Source organism: Podarcis filfolensis (genome assembly GCF_964270895.1).
Source record: "Podarcis filfolensis genome assembly, chromosome: 13".
NCBI classification, from domain to species: Eukaryota; Metazoa; Chordata; class Lepidosauria; order Squamata; family Lacertidae; genus Podarcis; species Podarcis filfolensis.
Genome location: NC_139615.1, coordinates 27,487,099 through 27,502,544, shown reverse-complemented (window position 1 = coordinate 27,502,544; position 15,446 = coordinate 27,487,099). Strand labels below are relative to the sequence as shown.

The 15,446-nt window shown below is 45.1% G+C and overlaps 1 protein-coding gene across 1 annotated transcript in view; it reads right to left on the bottom strand.

The window, feature by feature from the left end:
- ERBB2 (erb-b2 receptor tyrosine kinase 2) overlaps positions 1 to 15,446 on the bottom strand; it is a 57,660-nt gene that overhangs the window by 23,071 nt on the left and 19,143 nt on the right. The window contains exons 3-12 of the mRNA XM_083582454.1: positions 11,365 to 11,516; positions 9,438 to 9,624; positions 8,921 to 9,055; positions 7,483 to 7,551; positions 6,316 to 6,431; positions 4,469 to 4,610; positions 2,771 to 2,887; positions 1,742 to 1,868; positions 760 to 833; positions 289 to 379 (exon numbers count right to left, since the gene is read on the bottom strand). Coding sequence (XP_083438580.1) covers positions 289 to 379; positions 760 to 833; positions 1,742 to 1,868; positions 2,771 to 2,887; positions 4,469 to 4,610; positions 6,316 to 6,431; positions 7,483 to 7,551; positions 8,921 to 9,055; positions 9,438 to 9,624; positions 11,365 to 11,516 — 1,210 coding nt within the window. The remainder of the gene's footprint in view (positions 1 to 288; positions 380 to 759; positions 834 to 1,741; positions 1,869 to 2,770; positions 2,888 to 4,468; positions 4,611 to 6,315; positions 6,432 to 7,482; positions 7,552 to 8,920; positions 9,056 to 9,437; positions 9,625 to 11,364; positions 11,517 to 15,446) is intronic.

Here is a 15,446-nt window from a genome sequence, read left to right as displayed (position 1 = left end):
CAACATTCACTGGACTCGATAACTGGTAAAAAGAGGGACGGGATATATCCTGTTAGATCTGGAGAGCCACAAAATCCATTGGGGTTTGACAGCATTTATGCAAGTAAATAGAGACAGCTCGCTTACAGCCATCTAGTGAGTTAGTAGCAGAGGCAAGCTCAGATTCTGGAATCCTTGATTTATAGTTCAGTCTTTTAGCTGTTGCAATCTAAGCTATTTCTGCCCCAATCCAGGGTGTGTGCATGTGTGTTTGTGTGTGTGTGTGTGTGTGTGTGCGCGCGCGCTTACTTGTAAAGGGCTCGTCCCCGGATCACTTGAAGGTTCTGGAAAGGGTTTAAGTCCACAAGAGACTCCGGCCAGGATTCAATATAGAGGAAGCCTATGCAAAACACAAAGTTTGGACCATTCAGCGGAGGATGAGGGCACCTGATTTATTTATCACTTGTATATCCAACTTTTCCTCCAAGGAGCTCAAGGTGGCATACATGGTTTTCTTCCTCCCCATTTTATCCTTGCAACAACCTTGTGAGGTAGGTCAGGCTGAGAGACTGTGACTGGGCCCAGTGTCACCCAGTGAGCTTCATGGCTAAGTAGGGATTTGAACCCTGGTCTCCCAGGTCCTAGTCCGACACTCTAACCACTGAACCACACTGGCTCCCTTAATAATGCTACTCCGTAACAATGAAGAACCCCTTTGCCTGGGACTTGGAGGCAGGGTGGAGGGGGCCGGGAATACCTAGAAATAAAATTCTTACATACCTGTTAGATCCTTCAGGTTCTCAAAGACTTTAAGCTGCTTGGGATCAAGGGGCGGAGTATCAGAGGCAGGATCCCTGGACAGAAAGGAAGGAAACTGCATTGGTGAGAAATGAAATAAACAGACACACTTCGCTTCTTCTTGCTATTATTACTGCACTCTTTGTAACTTGAGTGATGGCTACTTTAATTTTGGTTCTACACAGTTGATGAAAATGTGGCCAAAATATTTTACGCACCACATGCTATTCTGAGTGGAATCACCTCAGCATTTCTCACAAGGAAACTCTGCTGTGGACAAAAGCCAGCCCTGGTGCTTCCTTTTTTTAAAAAAAAATACATTTATTTGATTTTAGAAATATAAAATTATAACAATACAACCATACAGATCCACATTTACAGATTCCTCCAAATCTCTGGACTTCCCACCGTCTCCTCCATGGGTCCTACTATCAAACCTTTTCTACAGCATCTTTTCCAATATTCTATATTTAATACAACTCCATTGTCTCCCTAGTACTTGCTACCTTACAAGTGTTATTGCACTCCTGCTAATGCTTTCATCTGTTTACAGTAGTCTCCAAGATAAATTATAATTTTTTTCCATTCTCTGTTAAAGTTTTGGTCTTCTTGGTTCTCGAGCTTTCCGGTTAGTTTTGCCATTTCAGCATAGTCCAACAGTTTAATTTGCCACTTTTCTCTGGTAGGGACTTGATCTTCTTTCCATCTCCAGCCCTGGTGCTTCCGAGACTACTTGTTCCCAATACCAGAAGGCTTTCACACCTCGTGGTCTGATTTCCACGGCCACCATTTTTGTCATATACCCCAAAGAGCCTAAATCGTTCCAACTTCTTCCACTTCTTTCCTTTTTTTATAAACACCCCCATAGCCCTTCCAAAGCTAAAACCACACATGGCACAATTACAAGGATGTATTGAGCAAACTGATGCTACACCCTTTACATCTAAAGCTCACCGTTACTCACCCTGCAAAAGTCTCCGGCAGAAAGGCTAAGCTGCCAAAGATCTTGGTGCAGCCGGCAAAGTGGTGGATGTTGGAGGCATTGATGGCACGAACCCCTTTCAGGAAATCCATTCCCAAACCGTAGCAGACTGAGAGGCGGGGAAGAGAATGTGCATATGAGTCTACAAACATCATCACAACCATGATGCAGAGCAGACAATGGGAACAACACAGAACCTTTGGGCTAAAGGGCCTAAAGAAAGGCTAACTCAGGCATAGGCAAACTCCAGCCCTCCAGATGTTTGGGACTACAATTCCCATCATCCCTAGCTAACAGGACCAGTGGTCAGGGATGATGGGAACTGTAGTCCCAAACATCTGGAGGGCCAGAGTTTGCCTATGCCTGGGCTAACCCAAGTTCTTCTTGGGTGTTGAATGCACCAGTTGCAACCCCTAGTGGCCAAGGAAAGAGCCATGAGCCCAAAAATCAGGGTGAGTCGCCTGCTGAATATCTACAAATGCGATTCCTGAAACTGCTGCAAAGCTGGAGAGCGAAGCCAAGGCGGTCAAGGATAGGGTCAGAATACTCAGGAGGTAGCATAAGTTAAAACCAAAACTTTGAAGAGAGCACAAATCGGTTTCAACGTTTGCAACTGTTTGCATAAAAAAGCCTTTCGCCTTTCTGGTTTTGGACTGGCTAGGGATGATGAGAATAGCAGTCCAAGATATCTGGAGGACACCAGAGGACAAGTGAGGAAAGCTGCCATAAGCCGTCTCTACAACATAGGTCATTTCTACGGGCAACAGGAATGAGAGACAGGAAACAAAGTAGTATAGCATCCCATACCTGCGTCCCCATATATATCCCTCCCCCTCGTGCCAAATATCTCCATGCGATGAAGGAGGGCATACCCTACAAGTGTTGCTGGTACCCTAGGTTCTCAGAAGGACATGTATGGTGGGCGTACACAAGACTGATGCATCATGGGAAAAGTCAGAGTCTTCCTGGAAATGGTGTTTCTCCCTCCACTGGCCAACTCCCAGCTCTTACCTTTGGGACACGGCTTGTTGCACTTCTCACACTTTTGCACGGTGCCCACGCTCACCTCCTGACTGGTCTGAGGGCACACCAAAGTACAGGACCCAACCTCTGCAGCCAAGTAGTTATCTGTAATTCAAAACAACAGGAAGTGAACGACAGCCTGGAATCAGCATTTCTTTCTTTTTTTTAATTATAAAAAAAAACACTGCATAAGGATGGTGCTGCAACAAGGCAGATTATAGCAATACGTACACCATCCTCCGTTCACTTATATGCTGTTTTCCCATGGGGAAGCGTGCTCAAAGCAGCTCGCGACAACAGCAAAAGAGCTCCTGCTGCCAATATGTTTCTCATGTACCGCAACAGCCTGACCATTAAATCCTCACCAGTATTCCATGGCCATCAGGTTACACCATGTCACATGGGTAGGCAAACTAAGGCCCGGGGGCCGGATCCGGCCCAATCACCTTCTCAATCTGGCCCGCAGACATTCCAGGAATCAGCGTGTTTTTACATGAGTAGAATGTGTCCTTTTATTTAAAATGCATCTCTGGGTTATATGTGGGACATAGGAATTCCTTCTTTTTTTCAAAATATAGTCCGGCTCCCAACAAGGTCTGAGGGACAGTGGACTGGCCCCCCGCTGAAAAATTTTGCTGACCCCTGTCATATCACATTCTCGTTCTGGTCCATCTCCTTCCACCCAAGTTCTTAAAAAGAATTTCGGGAAGCCATTTTGCTTCATGGAATTGGGAGAACACCTCCACTGCAAGGATCCTTCAGAAGGGAGTTGCTGCCAAGAGCATTTTTGTGCAAGTGTCTTTTGATGCACTGAATAGACTGAAAGTTTATGGGTCATGGCGGAGGGGAGAGCATGTGTACAAATTCAACAGGGCTTTTTTTGTTTTGTTGCTATTTTGTTAACGTTTTGAAATTGTTTTATAGATATGAATGCTATTGTACTTTGTGAATCCTATATGATTTATTTATTTTTTGGTGTAACTGTGATGTTCAGCTTATTTTTTAGTTGTTTTGTTAATAGTGTTACATAGATGGTAACTGTTTTATTTGCAATATGTGATTGTTTTAAGTATTCTATACAATTTACGATGTACTTGTGATGTTCCATTATGTTATTTTAATATTTTGTTTGTAAGCCACTTTGGGATTTATTTGAATAAAAAGAGGCATAGGAATAGAATTTTTAAAAAACACACATTTGGGGGGCATTTTTCTTTATAGAGAAAGGGGGAAAACAAAGGCCAAGTTCTCACTGAGGTGGTAAACCAGTGTCAGGATTATACCACTGCTGAATGCAGACAGCTGTTCAAATGACTGAAAGCACCACCATTTTATATATGTGTCTGTGTGTCTACTGCTATTTTCTGTGCTGTTTTCAACCGTTTTTAAGAGGTGTTTGTATGCTGCCTTTTTCATGTTGTGTGTGTGTGTATGGGGGGAAATTAAAAAACTAGCAACTGGCATACATGAAAGGAATATTCTGTGTGCTGGAGTACTCAGTCATGTGCCTTTGGCTCCCGGGGAGAAGGGATGGAGGCAAAACACAGGCTCGTCTCCATAGCTAAGGACTAAACAGAAGATAGTAACTATCCCAGGGCATTTTCAGTTCCAAAATCCTGCACACATACCGCAACCCCAATAACATATACATGCGCAAAACAAAAGGGATAATAATAAGAGCCTTACAAGGGCATTCAGCAACACAGGTTGCTCCAAAAGTGTACCGTCCATTTGGATTGGGCAGATGCTCGTAGGTGTCTGGATTGTAGTTGAAGAGAAGTGGGCAATGCAATTCGCAAATCCCGCTGTGGTTGAAGTTCAGGCAGGCCTGGAGAAACGGAAAGGTGGCAAGTCCTATTTTTCTATTTTTAAAGGCATGTACACTTTGAGCGGGTGGCGCTGTGTGTTAAACCACAGAGCCTAGGACTTGCCGATCAGAAGGTCGGCGGTTCAAATCCCTGCGACGGGGTGAGCTCCCATTGCTCGGTCTCTGCTCCTGCCAACCTAGTAGTTTGAAAGCACGTCAAAGTGCAAGTAGATAAATAGGTACCACTCCAGCAGGAAGGTAAACGGTGTTTCCGTGCGCTGCTCTGGTTCACCAGAAGCGGCTTAGTCATGCTGGCCACATGACTGGGAAGCTGTCTGCGGACAAATGCAGGCTCCCTCGGCCTATAAAGCGAGATGAGCACGCAACCCCAGAGTTGGTCATAACTGGACCTAATGGTCAGGGGTCCCTTTACCTTTACCTTTTTACACTTTGAGAACTTTCACATAGGAAGGACCCCACTGAACACTCAGGGGCCACCTTAGAAAGTGAGTCGCTTGGATCAAAAGCAACCAAGTTTCCGTGGCCCCACAAAGGCTAACAAATTTTTTTGTGGCATTGAACTTTTGAAGCCGTTCTTTTCATGGTCCAAGCCTGTAGAACCAGCTTTGCACCCACTTTCAAATGAGGACAAATTCTGGGGTAGCACTACGGGGTTTCATTTCTTTTTAGGGGTGAGGGGAGCACTGCAGCTTTATGGTGTCTTTGTAATATTTGTTTTATTTACAATGCGCAATATACACAGTATAAATGGAAGTACAGTCGTACCTTGGTAGTCGAACGCCTTAGTTGTCGAACAAATTGGCTCCTGAACGTCGCAAGCCCAGAAGTGAGTGTTCCAGTTTGCAAATGTTTTTTGGAAGCCGAACATCTGACGCGTCTTCCACGGCTTCTGATTGGGTGCAGGAATCTCCTGCAGCCAATCAGAAGCCGTGCCTTGGTTTTCGAACCGTTTCAGGAGTTGAATGGACTCCCGGAATGGATTAAATTTGAGGACCAAGGTACGACTGTTAAACGGGCACTCTTGCTGCGGGCAGTGATGCCCAGTGAGCAGCCCTCACCTGAAGGCTGTATCCCCAATACCATCCAGAAATTATTTCCTCAGCTGGTAGAAACCTGTCTCTCTTTGTTGATTCAAACTCCAGAATCAATTTCTCTCTCTCTTACTTACACACACATACATAAACATGCAACAAGTAGTTGATTCAGACTCCTCCCCTGCAGATGAACTGCCCATTCAAAAACAAACAATCATTTAACCATTCACTTCCTTCATCAGCTGGCTAACACCCCACCTTTGTCAGGTAAGAGGCTGATGATGATGATGATGATGATGATGATAATGTACCCCACCCATCTGACTGGGTTGCCCCAGTGACTCTGAGCGGCTTCCAGCATAAACAAAAACATAATACAAAATTAAACATTAAAAACTTCCCTATACAGGGCTGCCTTCAGATGTCTTCTAAAGCCAGTCAACTCCAGATCCCAACAAGCTCTGCTCACAATCACCAGATTCAACAGGAATCTGCTCCTTGCCTTTTGGGTTCCGCCAGGGCTCCACCCCTGTTTCTGGCTCTGGCTCTGGCTCCAATAGAGGTTGGGTGTGTGAGAGAGGTAAATGTTTGTGTTTTTTCTGGCAATCAGAAAACTTGACAGCGCGTTTGATAAATGAGAAACGAGAACCCCAGGGCGCGCACACACTCACCAGGCAGTCGGAGTGTTTGGGTCCCGTGCAGCCGGCTGCACACTGCTCGTGGCAACAATCCGTTGGGTGTCTCCCCTTACACCTTGCACAGCTGCTGGCACAGACTGTGCTTGTCACTGGCGGGGGGGGGGGGGCAAAGAGAAAAACAGAAAAGTCATAGGCACAGAAGCTCCTTCATCAAACACAAGAGGGATCTCGTACCCTCTGAACTGACAGCTTGCAAAAAGGGAGGTGCCAGCAGCAGCAGCTGCTGCTTGGGCTGCCACATAAATGCCAGGTGACAGCAGGGTGAGAGGAAAATAAGGCACGCCACAGCTACACTAGGGGACAACCCAGGTCGTTGCAACAGAGAGAAAGAAAGGCCTTTGAGAGAACAGGAGAAGCGGGGATGCCAGGGAGTTTTCTGGGACAGGGGAGAGCTAAGCAGAAGTCTAACTCCCTGAGCGAATAACAGAAGACCTCTAAAGGCTTTGCTTTAGAGACATGCTCAGATGTACTCTTCTCAGATGTACTCTTCCCACCTCCTTCCCCAAACTGGAAAAGTGATAACTAGGCTTTGGAAGAAGGCAGGAGGGAATCCAGGACTCTGTCAGAACCCTCACGTCTCCTTCCAAAAGCCCAGTGTCTCCCTTTCCCAGCTTTGGAATAACGGCCCGAGGGCTGGGGAGCATCAAATGTTGCCATGGGCTGCCAAAAAGGCCTCGAGGGCCGCACGGCCTACCCTGATCTACGTCAAGGATGGAGAATCCCATAGACAGGGGCCATATGCCCCTCTCTCTGGCCCTTGGGACTCTCCCTAGTCCACAGCCCTGCTTTGCGTTCACCTTAACTGTTCCTGTCTGCCTGAAATGCATATCTGAACTCTGACATGCCTCTTGCTCATCTGGATGGGTGGAAAGAGGGGTGTGCACAAGTGTGCAGAAATGAGCCTACAGTACAATTCACACTTGTTGCTCCTCCCACTTTTAGCGTCAGCCCTGCCCACCACTGACATGTTGCCCCCGAAGGATTGCATGGAAGGGAATGCGGCGCCCAGGCTGGGGGAGACAAAATGGCGACCCATCCGCCGTTCTACACGCAAATTACGCACTCCAAAGCTTTTAAGAGATATTGTGTAAAACCTGCACATTTTGGTATAGCCCAGATCCCAAGAAGCCTGATACTCACATGTCTGACAGCTCCCTTTTCCTTCTCCCCAGCAGTGGCCATTGAGGCATATTCTTTGGCAGTCGGGGCCTGAGGAGTGGGGAAAACAGACACTTTCTTAAGAGCAGGGTGGTCCTCACCAAATATTCCTGTATTCTATTTGTTACAGTGGCTTTTCTCACAGAGCAAATCAGAGCACCTTAGGTCAAAACCAATTAAGAACCTCCAATAAGAATCTAAAACACAGATAAAAGGTGGGACTTTCTGATCCAACCCAACTAAAACGGGCCACAATGCCACCCTTCAGATTACAAGCCAAGAACACAGGTAAAGAGATAAACGTTTGCCTAAAAATAGATCAAGATAACACCGGGTGAAAGCATTTCACAAGCAGGGGGCCACCACTGAAAAGGCCCAATCTCACGTTGCCACCCTCCGAGTCTCCCATGGAAGCAGCACACAAAGAGGGGCCTGAAGTGATGATTGTAGGGTCCAGGTTTGTTCATGTGGGGAGAGACAGTCCTGGGGCCCCGAGCGGTATAATTGCCTTATAGGACAAAACTGAGCTTGTGAACTAATGGGTGGCCAGTGTTGTCACGCCAGAACTGGCGTTATATGTTCAGACTGCCCTGCCGCAGTTGACAATCTGGCTGCCGAACCTACACCAGCAATCTCCAAATTGTCTTCAAAGGCAGCCCCATGTATGGTGTGTTGCAGTGGTCCGATTTAGATGTTAGAATAGGCGATGACATGAAAATCAAAGGAGTAGAAGGGCCTTCAAGGGCCTCTGGCATGTGCCAACGAAGGAAGAATGAGCAGCGAGGAATATGTGTTTGCCATGGTTTTGTGGGAGAGCAAAATGCAGTAGCGGATGCAAAAAATCAGTTTCCTTTTTTGTTTTTTAAACGGTCCTTTCTAGCTCAGCCAACCCCACGAACTGTAGAAGCAGGAGCAAAAGGAGCAAACCGTAATCTAGTGAAGAGAAAGAACTGAGGACCTCAGCCTTTGTTTGTTTTTAAGTTTCCAGCCCCATTGAAAGAAAAAATAAAGAGCATGGATACTGCCTGCTGAAACCTTAGAAGCTGGAAGGTAAGAATGTGACTCTCAAGGGTTTGATTCTGCTGATTGAAGTGTAACCCTGCAAATATATTCCCTACCCTTTCCATGGCTTGCAAGTATCAAAAAAGTTGGGTATGAGAGGCATATTTGCGTAACCTATACAGCTTGCAGACCTCAGCTTGTCTTGTGGGCAGAATTTGATTTGTCTTTAGCAGAGAGTACACATGGCTCTGGTTTTTTTAAAAAATTCACCTAGAATGTAACAGTATAAGAAACAAGCAGAGATACGAAGGGTAATAATGTGTTCCTGGCAACTTAAATTCTAAAAATCTGGGATTTTATTTTGGTGCAGAATTCTATAACCCCAACACAGCCCAGCAGCCAAACAAGGTTCGCTTACAGATCCTCCTCCGACGACTGCTGATCTCCGTGTAGTTCTGCTGGTTGTGTTTGTGGAAAATGGCCCCCCAGTGGATGGTCTCCTGGAAGCACAGCTGGGGGTTTTCGTCTACAATCACACCACCCTTCAAGATCTCTGAAAAGAAATCGGGGGGAGAGAAAGGGACAGTAAAGAGCAATGTATAAAAGACTTGTTTTAATTTGCTTTGTTTTCTTTGTTTTTATTATTTCTATGGCTTAGATTGCGGCCTACTTCCAAGTCCAGGAGGGCTTTGGCAAATGCTGAAATAAACAAAACTCGGAACATTTCTATGGCACCCTGGGAGTGTCAGGAGGACGCTCACTTGCATTTTTTCATTGTAATGCTTACAAAAGCCCCATATCTCATATTACTGAGCAGGGAAGAGGGGAGGTGTAGCAGATTCAAATGGGGACACGACTGAATTTGTAGCTCAGTTGAGTAGGCGGATCAGGTTCTTTCAGGTCCCCGTCACCTTTTCCTGCCCCTCCTTCCATACCTGTCAGATCCAACATGCCCAGCTCCTGCAGCCCCACATCCCCGCTGGGGTCGGTGTTGTTGAGGACAGCCAGGGCATACTTTTCCTCGTACAGCTGGGTCCCACGGATGATCAGGAGGCTTTCCAGCTGCAAGTGGCGCACGTGGTTCTTGGCAATCAGCACATATCCCTGCACCTCTCTGATGTCCTGGAGACAGACAGACAGACAGAAAAGGTGAGAAGCCAAGAAAAGAGGAGCAAGGAATCCTCCTTGCGCGGCATGGAGGCCACCCAGGGCAACCCCAGGAAGAGAGGCGGAACCGCCTGTCCTTACGGAGAGTCGGTGTGGTGACTCAACCCTGAGTTCCCAGTTCTGGCTGGACTACAACTCCCATCATCCCTAGCTAGCAGGACCTGGGGCCAGGGATGTTGGGAGCTGTAGTCCAACAACAGCTGGGGACCCAAGTTTGACAAACACTGGGTTAGAGTGTCAGATGAGGACCTGGCAGACCAGGGTTCAAATCCTCACTCAGCCCTGAAGCCCACTGGGTGACCTTGGCTTTGTCGTCATTTGCTATCTGCCATACTAGAAGCTGCAAGGACACCTAGACAAAAGGCTTCAGATTATAACCTCAGTAGATGGGCAGACTGCTGTGGGAGAAGAAAGTCCAACGAAACACTTTTTTATTATTATTACCTGGGATCCTGAGCCATGTAGGGCTTTAAAAGTTAGTTTCGTTTGAAAACAAGCAAAAACCTGAAATGGTGGGGTTCTAAAGCCCTTATTCAGGCTCACCCCCTATGAGACAGCCACTATGGTTTGCCGTTTTACAGATGGAAACGGAGGCTGAAAGATTAGGTAGCTTGCACACAATGAGATCACGCTGAGCAGATGCCCAAACACAGATTCCGTGGGCCCAGATCAAATAACTTTGCTGTCCAGTCAAAGCTATTCCTGCCAACTCTGCTTATCTGCAGGTGCAATCACAGCACCTGAAGCTAGGGTGGCTTCTTTCGAGGAAAAGGGTGGCAGCCACAGGTGGAAACCTAGCCTTGCTTGCTTTTGGAAGCACCTTCCCGTATGTGACACTTTCACTGTGATAAGGAGAGAGACATGCAGATTTCTATGGCACAACCTGACTCCTCCGCTCCCGGTGGAATGTACAATCTCCATCAACTTTCCTCCTCTAAATGCTACTTGAGAATATGAAGAGGCAGCTTGGATCAAATTGATTTAAATCACGATTTAAATCACTAGTCAGTAAGACTTGATTTTTACAGACTTTTTTTTTACAGAAAGACTCCTTCTTGCTGGTATAATCTTAATATTTACAACCAGATGAAGGTTTCATTTTTGGAATAATAAATTTTCAGAGTAGTTTTTTACAGTTCTATCAAAAATTACTGATTTGGTTATACTATTAGAAATACATAGACAGATAATTATGAAATTATTGTGAGGTTTAATAAGTTAACTGTTTATATTTGGACAACTTTTCTGCTGTACTTTACTAGAAGGAAAAAAATAACCATCTCCTTAGTAACAATTTAAACAATTTGTTTAACTAAAGCAATAACATTATAGCATATGTATCCACGTTTGTTAACTGATGTGATTAAACAATTAAAAAAAAACTTAAGAGTTTTAGCACACATGAAAAACTTAAAACAAATCCTTATTTCCTGATGAATAGCCTTTGGACGATAATGTAACTTAAATAGAAAACTATCTTTAGAAAGATTTTTCCTCCAAAAGCATTTTATTTTAAAAATCCGATCAAAAAAATCCAATTTTGGGGGTGTTTTTTTTTAAAAAAAAAACCCGTTGATTTTTATCCACCCTGTGGAGTGTGTGCCCACTTTCCCCGTTTCCTCCTCTTCTCATTTTCATCCCGATAAAGAGAAGCTGTCTTGAGAACATGCATTTAACTTCTCCCATCACACCCACCTTGAGAAAGGACGTGTCCACATCTGCCGGCAGATAAGTGATCTCCAGGTTGCCTTGCACAACTTGACAGTTCTCATAGAGGCGGCGGAGGGTGGCGTGGTGGTTTTCTGGGCTGGAGGGATGCTGCAGCTTCATGTCGGTCCCTGTGCAGACTGCGGAGGAGGAGAAGTGCAAATAAGGTTGGAATCAAAAGACAAGGGGGACATCCATACACACACACACCTGGGAGCATGTCTGCAATCCTAAGCTCCTTGTTATGAACTCCTTTTGAAAGGTTTGGGTAAAACTAGAATAGACTAAGTTTCCAAATGTAAAGTAAAAGTTCCACATATATAAACCAGTGAATCAATACGCATTATCGTGACTGTGCGTAGTCTGAAGGCACCCTTCCCAAAAGATATTGAATTTGCAATGGGAAAAAGAAACCAGCACACTAGGAATCTCAGCTCTCTCTTTTTGGTTTTTAAAATTTAAATTCCTAGCCCTCAGGTCTGCTAAAGCATGCTGGGAATCTCGGAAGCTCATGGCAGAGCCAAGCCGAGTTGGAATTCAGTGCTCCATTTACTGTATTTTGCCACGTATAAGGCTATATTTCCGCCATATTTTTTAAAGTTTAAAATTGGGGGTCGTCTTATACATGGATAGTGCATATGGGGGATTTCTTTATTTGGAGTCCCCAAAAATAGGGGTCATGTTATACATGGGAGCATGTTATACATGGAAAAATACAGTAACTTTTTCTCCTTCATGACTAGCAGAAACAGAATAGTTTAGACAAGCAAATGCCAGATTTTTCCATGTATAAGACTAGGTTCCCCCCCCAAAAAAAATGTCAAAAATTTGGGGGTGTCTTATACACGGATACATCTCCCCCCATTTTCTTAAATTGGAGTCCCGCAAAATAGGGGGCATCTTATACATGGGGGTGTCTTATAGACAGAAAAATACGGTATATGCAAATTGGATTAAAATTATGCAGAATTCATTTGGGGGTACGAGTTTTTAATTCAAGTATACAGAACCGTGCAATTTATAGACAAGCTGCTTCCCCCTCTAGAACAAAAAACTGAAAATAAAATGATCTTTGTAAATTGAGCAGCCTTTCTGTTACAGACCTCTGGTCTGTGGCAGGTGATAAACTTTACGCCTTATTGTGGGAGAAAAGGCAAGTTTTAGGAAGCTAAGTTCTGTCTTTCCCTGTAAATGTGAGGCTTTTCCAGCTCTAGAGCCAAGATATATTTTTCTGGAAAGATTTCTTGGCTTTAAACAAGACATACGTCAGGCAGAAATCCAACAGGTGACGTTCCCTGCGTGGAAAAAATGGTATCTTTTAAATCCCTGTGCAACAGAGAGCTCAAATAGGCAGTGCTGGATGGTGATTTCATACACTGGTTTGAACCTAAGAGGCCATTTTATTTTATTTTATTTTGGCTTCGGGAATCTCAGCATGCAACTCATTCCCGGAGGCTGGAATCTATCCAAGCCTTTCTGAGCCAAGCAGGAACTTCTCTCATCCTTTCAGAAAGCCCGATACTTCCTGTGCTTCTCCCCCACTCTTCACAATTCAACCAACCAGCATGCATTATTCCCCACGTACAGCCTTTTCGCCTCAATAAAAATCCTCCTCCAGATTCCTAACACCAAAGACAACACAACACTATCTGTTACTGTAGGAAATGCTGGGCTCCCGTTTCAACTTGGTAGCTCATTTCAATAACTTCCTATTGATTAATTCCACAGCCCAGCAGTCTCTCCCTCCCTCTCTCTCTCTCTCTCTCTCTCTCTCTCTCTCTCTCTGTGTGTGTGTGTGTGTAAGAATTGCTGCTCCTCAGCCAAGGAGATCTACATTTTGACAAAACTTGGCATTTAGGAGGTATGGAAGGAGCGACTGTTTCGAAGATCATCTCACTCAAGATTCAACGGTTTGCAACGATCTTTGTTTGTGAACAAACACATTTGGGACTAAACTGAAAAAATTAAGTTTTCCAAGCCAGCTAGAAATAGACAAAACAAAGCGTATAGCTTCCTCACAAACCTTGGAATAAGATAAACCAAGAGGTCAGTAGGTTTTATGTAAATAACAGGCAATTAAAAGCAAGAGGACGGGTTTGTAGAAGTCACACAACTGTTATAACAAAAATCTGCTCGCTTTCCCTTATGGGGTACCCAAGAGCCCATGTAGAGTCATTATTTAGGACTAGGTTCTCTATCTGTAGGCGAAAATAACAGAGGCCAACCATAGAATATTGAGAAGCAAAGCAGCTAGGAAGCCTGATCTTTATTAAACTGTTGCAACAGGGTGTTTACAACCCCACGCAGGAGGAAGGAGGAACCCTGAATATTGGTGTGCAAACCCTTATATAGACTTTTGAAACTGCCCACCCTGTAGCCGAAAGACCAACCCCCTGAAACATTTAACATACATCACAGAAGGAGGTGGTCAACAACAGAGAAGGCAGTCTACAGCAGAAATCCTGTTTGCTAGGGTACCTGATAATGATCACTGGTTGCATTACCTGGGCAGTCTGGGCATTCTTGTAAATACTCAGTTCCTGAATCCAGGTCACAGGCTCACCCTAGTCATACACAGATACGCCCTTAAGACAGGATTTGTGAGCAAAGAGACAATGGTGAGGTTTTCCCATTTCCTTCCTCCTTTCAGAGGAGCATTTGAGGTCCATTTGGGAGAGTCATAATGGTTTCAGGACTATTTTCCTGTACTGTTTCAGACATGTGGTTTCTATCTGAAGGCAGCCCTGTTTAGGGAAGCTTTTAATATTTCATGAATTAGTGTATTTTAATGTTTTGTTGGAAGCCGCCCAGAGTGGCTGGGGAAACCCAGCAAGATGGGGGGGTATTAATAATAATAATAATAATAATAATAATAATAATAATAATAATAATAATAAATGAATTATGTGTTTGGTTGCCTGGTACATTTATGAACATTTATTTTATATCTTAGACCTTATAATTCTCATAACACAACGAATGCTGAGCATGTGCTTCCTTGATAGCAAAAAACACCCTAACACATTAGCCCAAGAAATTATTTTTGAAACAACAACCAAACTAGCGTAAGAGGCAACATACCAAAAGCTGCAACATCCAGCTTGCTATAAACAGTTCCGCCATCATCCCCATTTGTCAGGCTGGCTTTATTCCAGTGCAGGGGGCGACAGAGTCCCCCCACTGGGGACTGCTGGCCACACTCCTGTGTGCTATTCAAAGGCCCTATGTGGTCCCGAGGCCTCTTCCCAGCCTCTGAGAAGGGGAGATGCCGTACAGTAACCCAGGGGGTGGGGAAACTTTTCCGCCACAAAAGCCACATTCCCTCATGGGTCATCTTATGGGGGCCTCGGTTGGAGAGAGAGAGAGAGAGAGACAGATAGACAGACACACAGAGAGAGCTGCCCTTGCTATAAGCAACACCCAACAAGATGCAGTGAAGTTGGGGGAAACTAGTACAGCATCAAGACACCGGTGATATCACATATTGTATTTTTCGCTCTATAGGACGTACCCGACCATAGGACGCACGTTGTTTTAGAGGGGGAGAACAAGGGGAAAAAATTTCTCTCCCTCTCTGCACAGCGCCCCTTCAGCGAAGCGGAAGGAGAAACGGAGCCCCTTCCATTTCTCCTCCCGCTTCACTGAAGGTGCGCTGCGTAGGGAGGGAAAGCTGCGCAGTACCTCTCCAGCGAAGCAAAGCCAGGAGAGCAAGAGGAATCGTGCGCACCGATCCCTCTTGCTCTCCTGGCTTCAGCAAAACCAACACGAAGCCTCCGGAGCGCAGCGGGAGCACTCCCACTGCGCTTCGGAGGCTTCGTGTTGCTATCGCTGAAGCCATGGAGCCTACATTCGCTCCATGACGCACACACATTTCCCCTTAATTTTTGGAGAGGAGTGTGTCTTATAGAGTGAAAAATACGGTATTTTGTACAACCAGGCATTACTATGTGCGATGAGGTGGTGGGAAGCTGTGGCTTGCTTGCAGCAGCAGCAGAGACGTGCATTTAAATGTGATTTTCTTTCTCCATGTGTGATTTTTTAAAAACCATAGATTAATACAGAAACAGGAT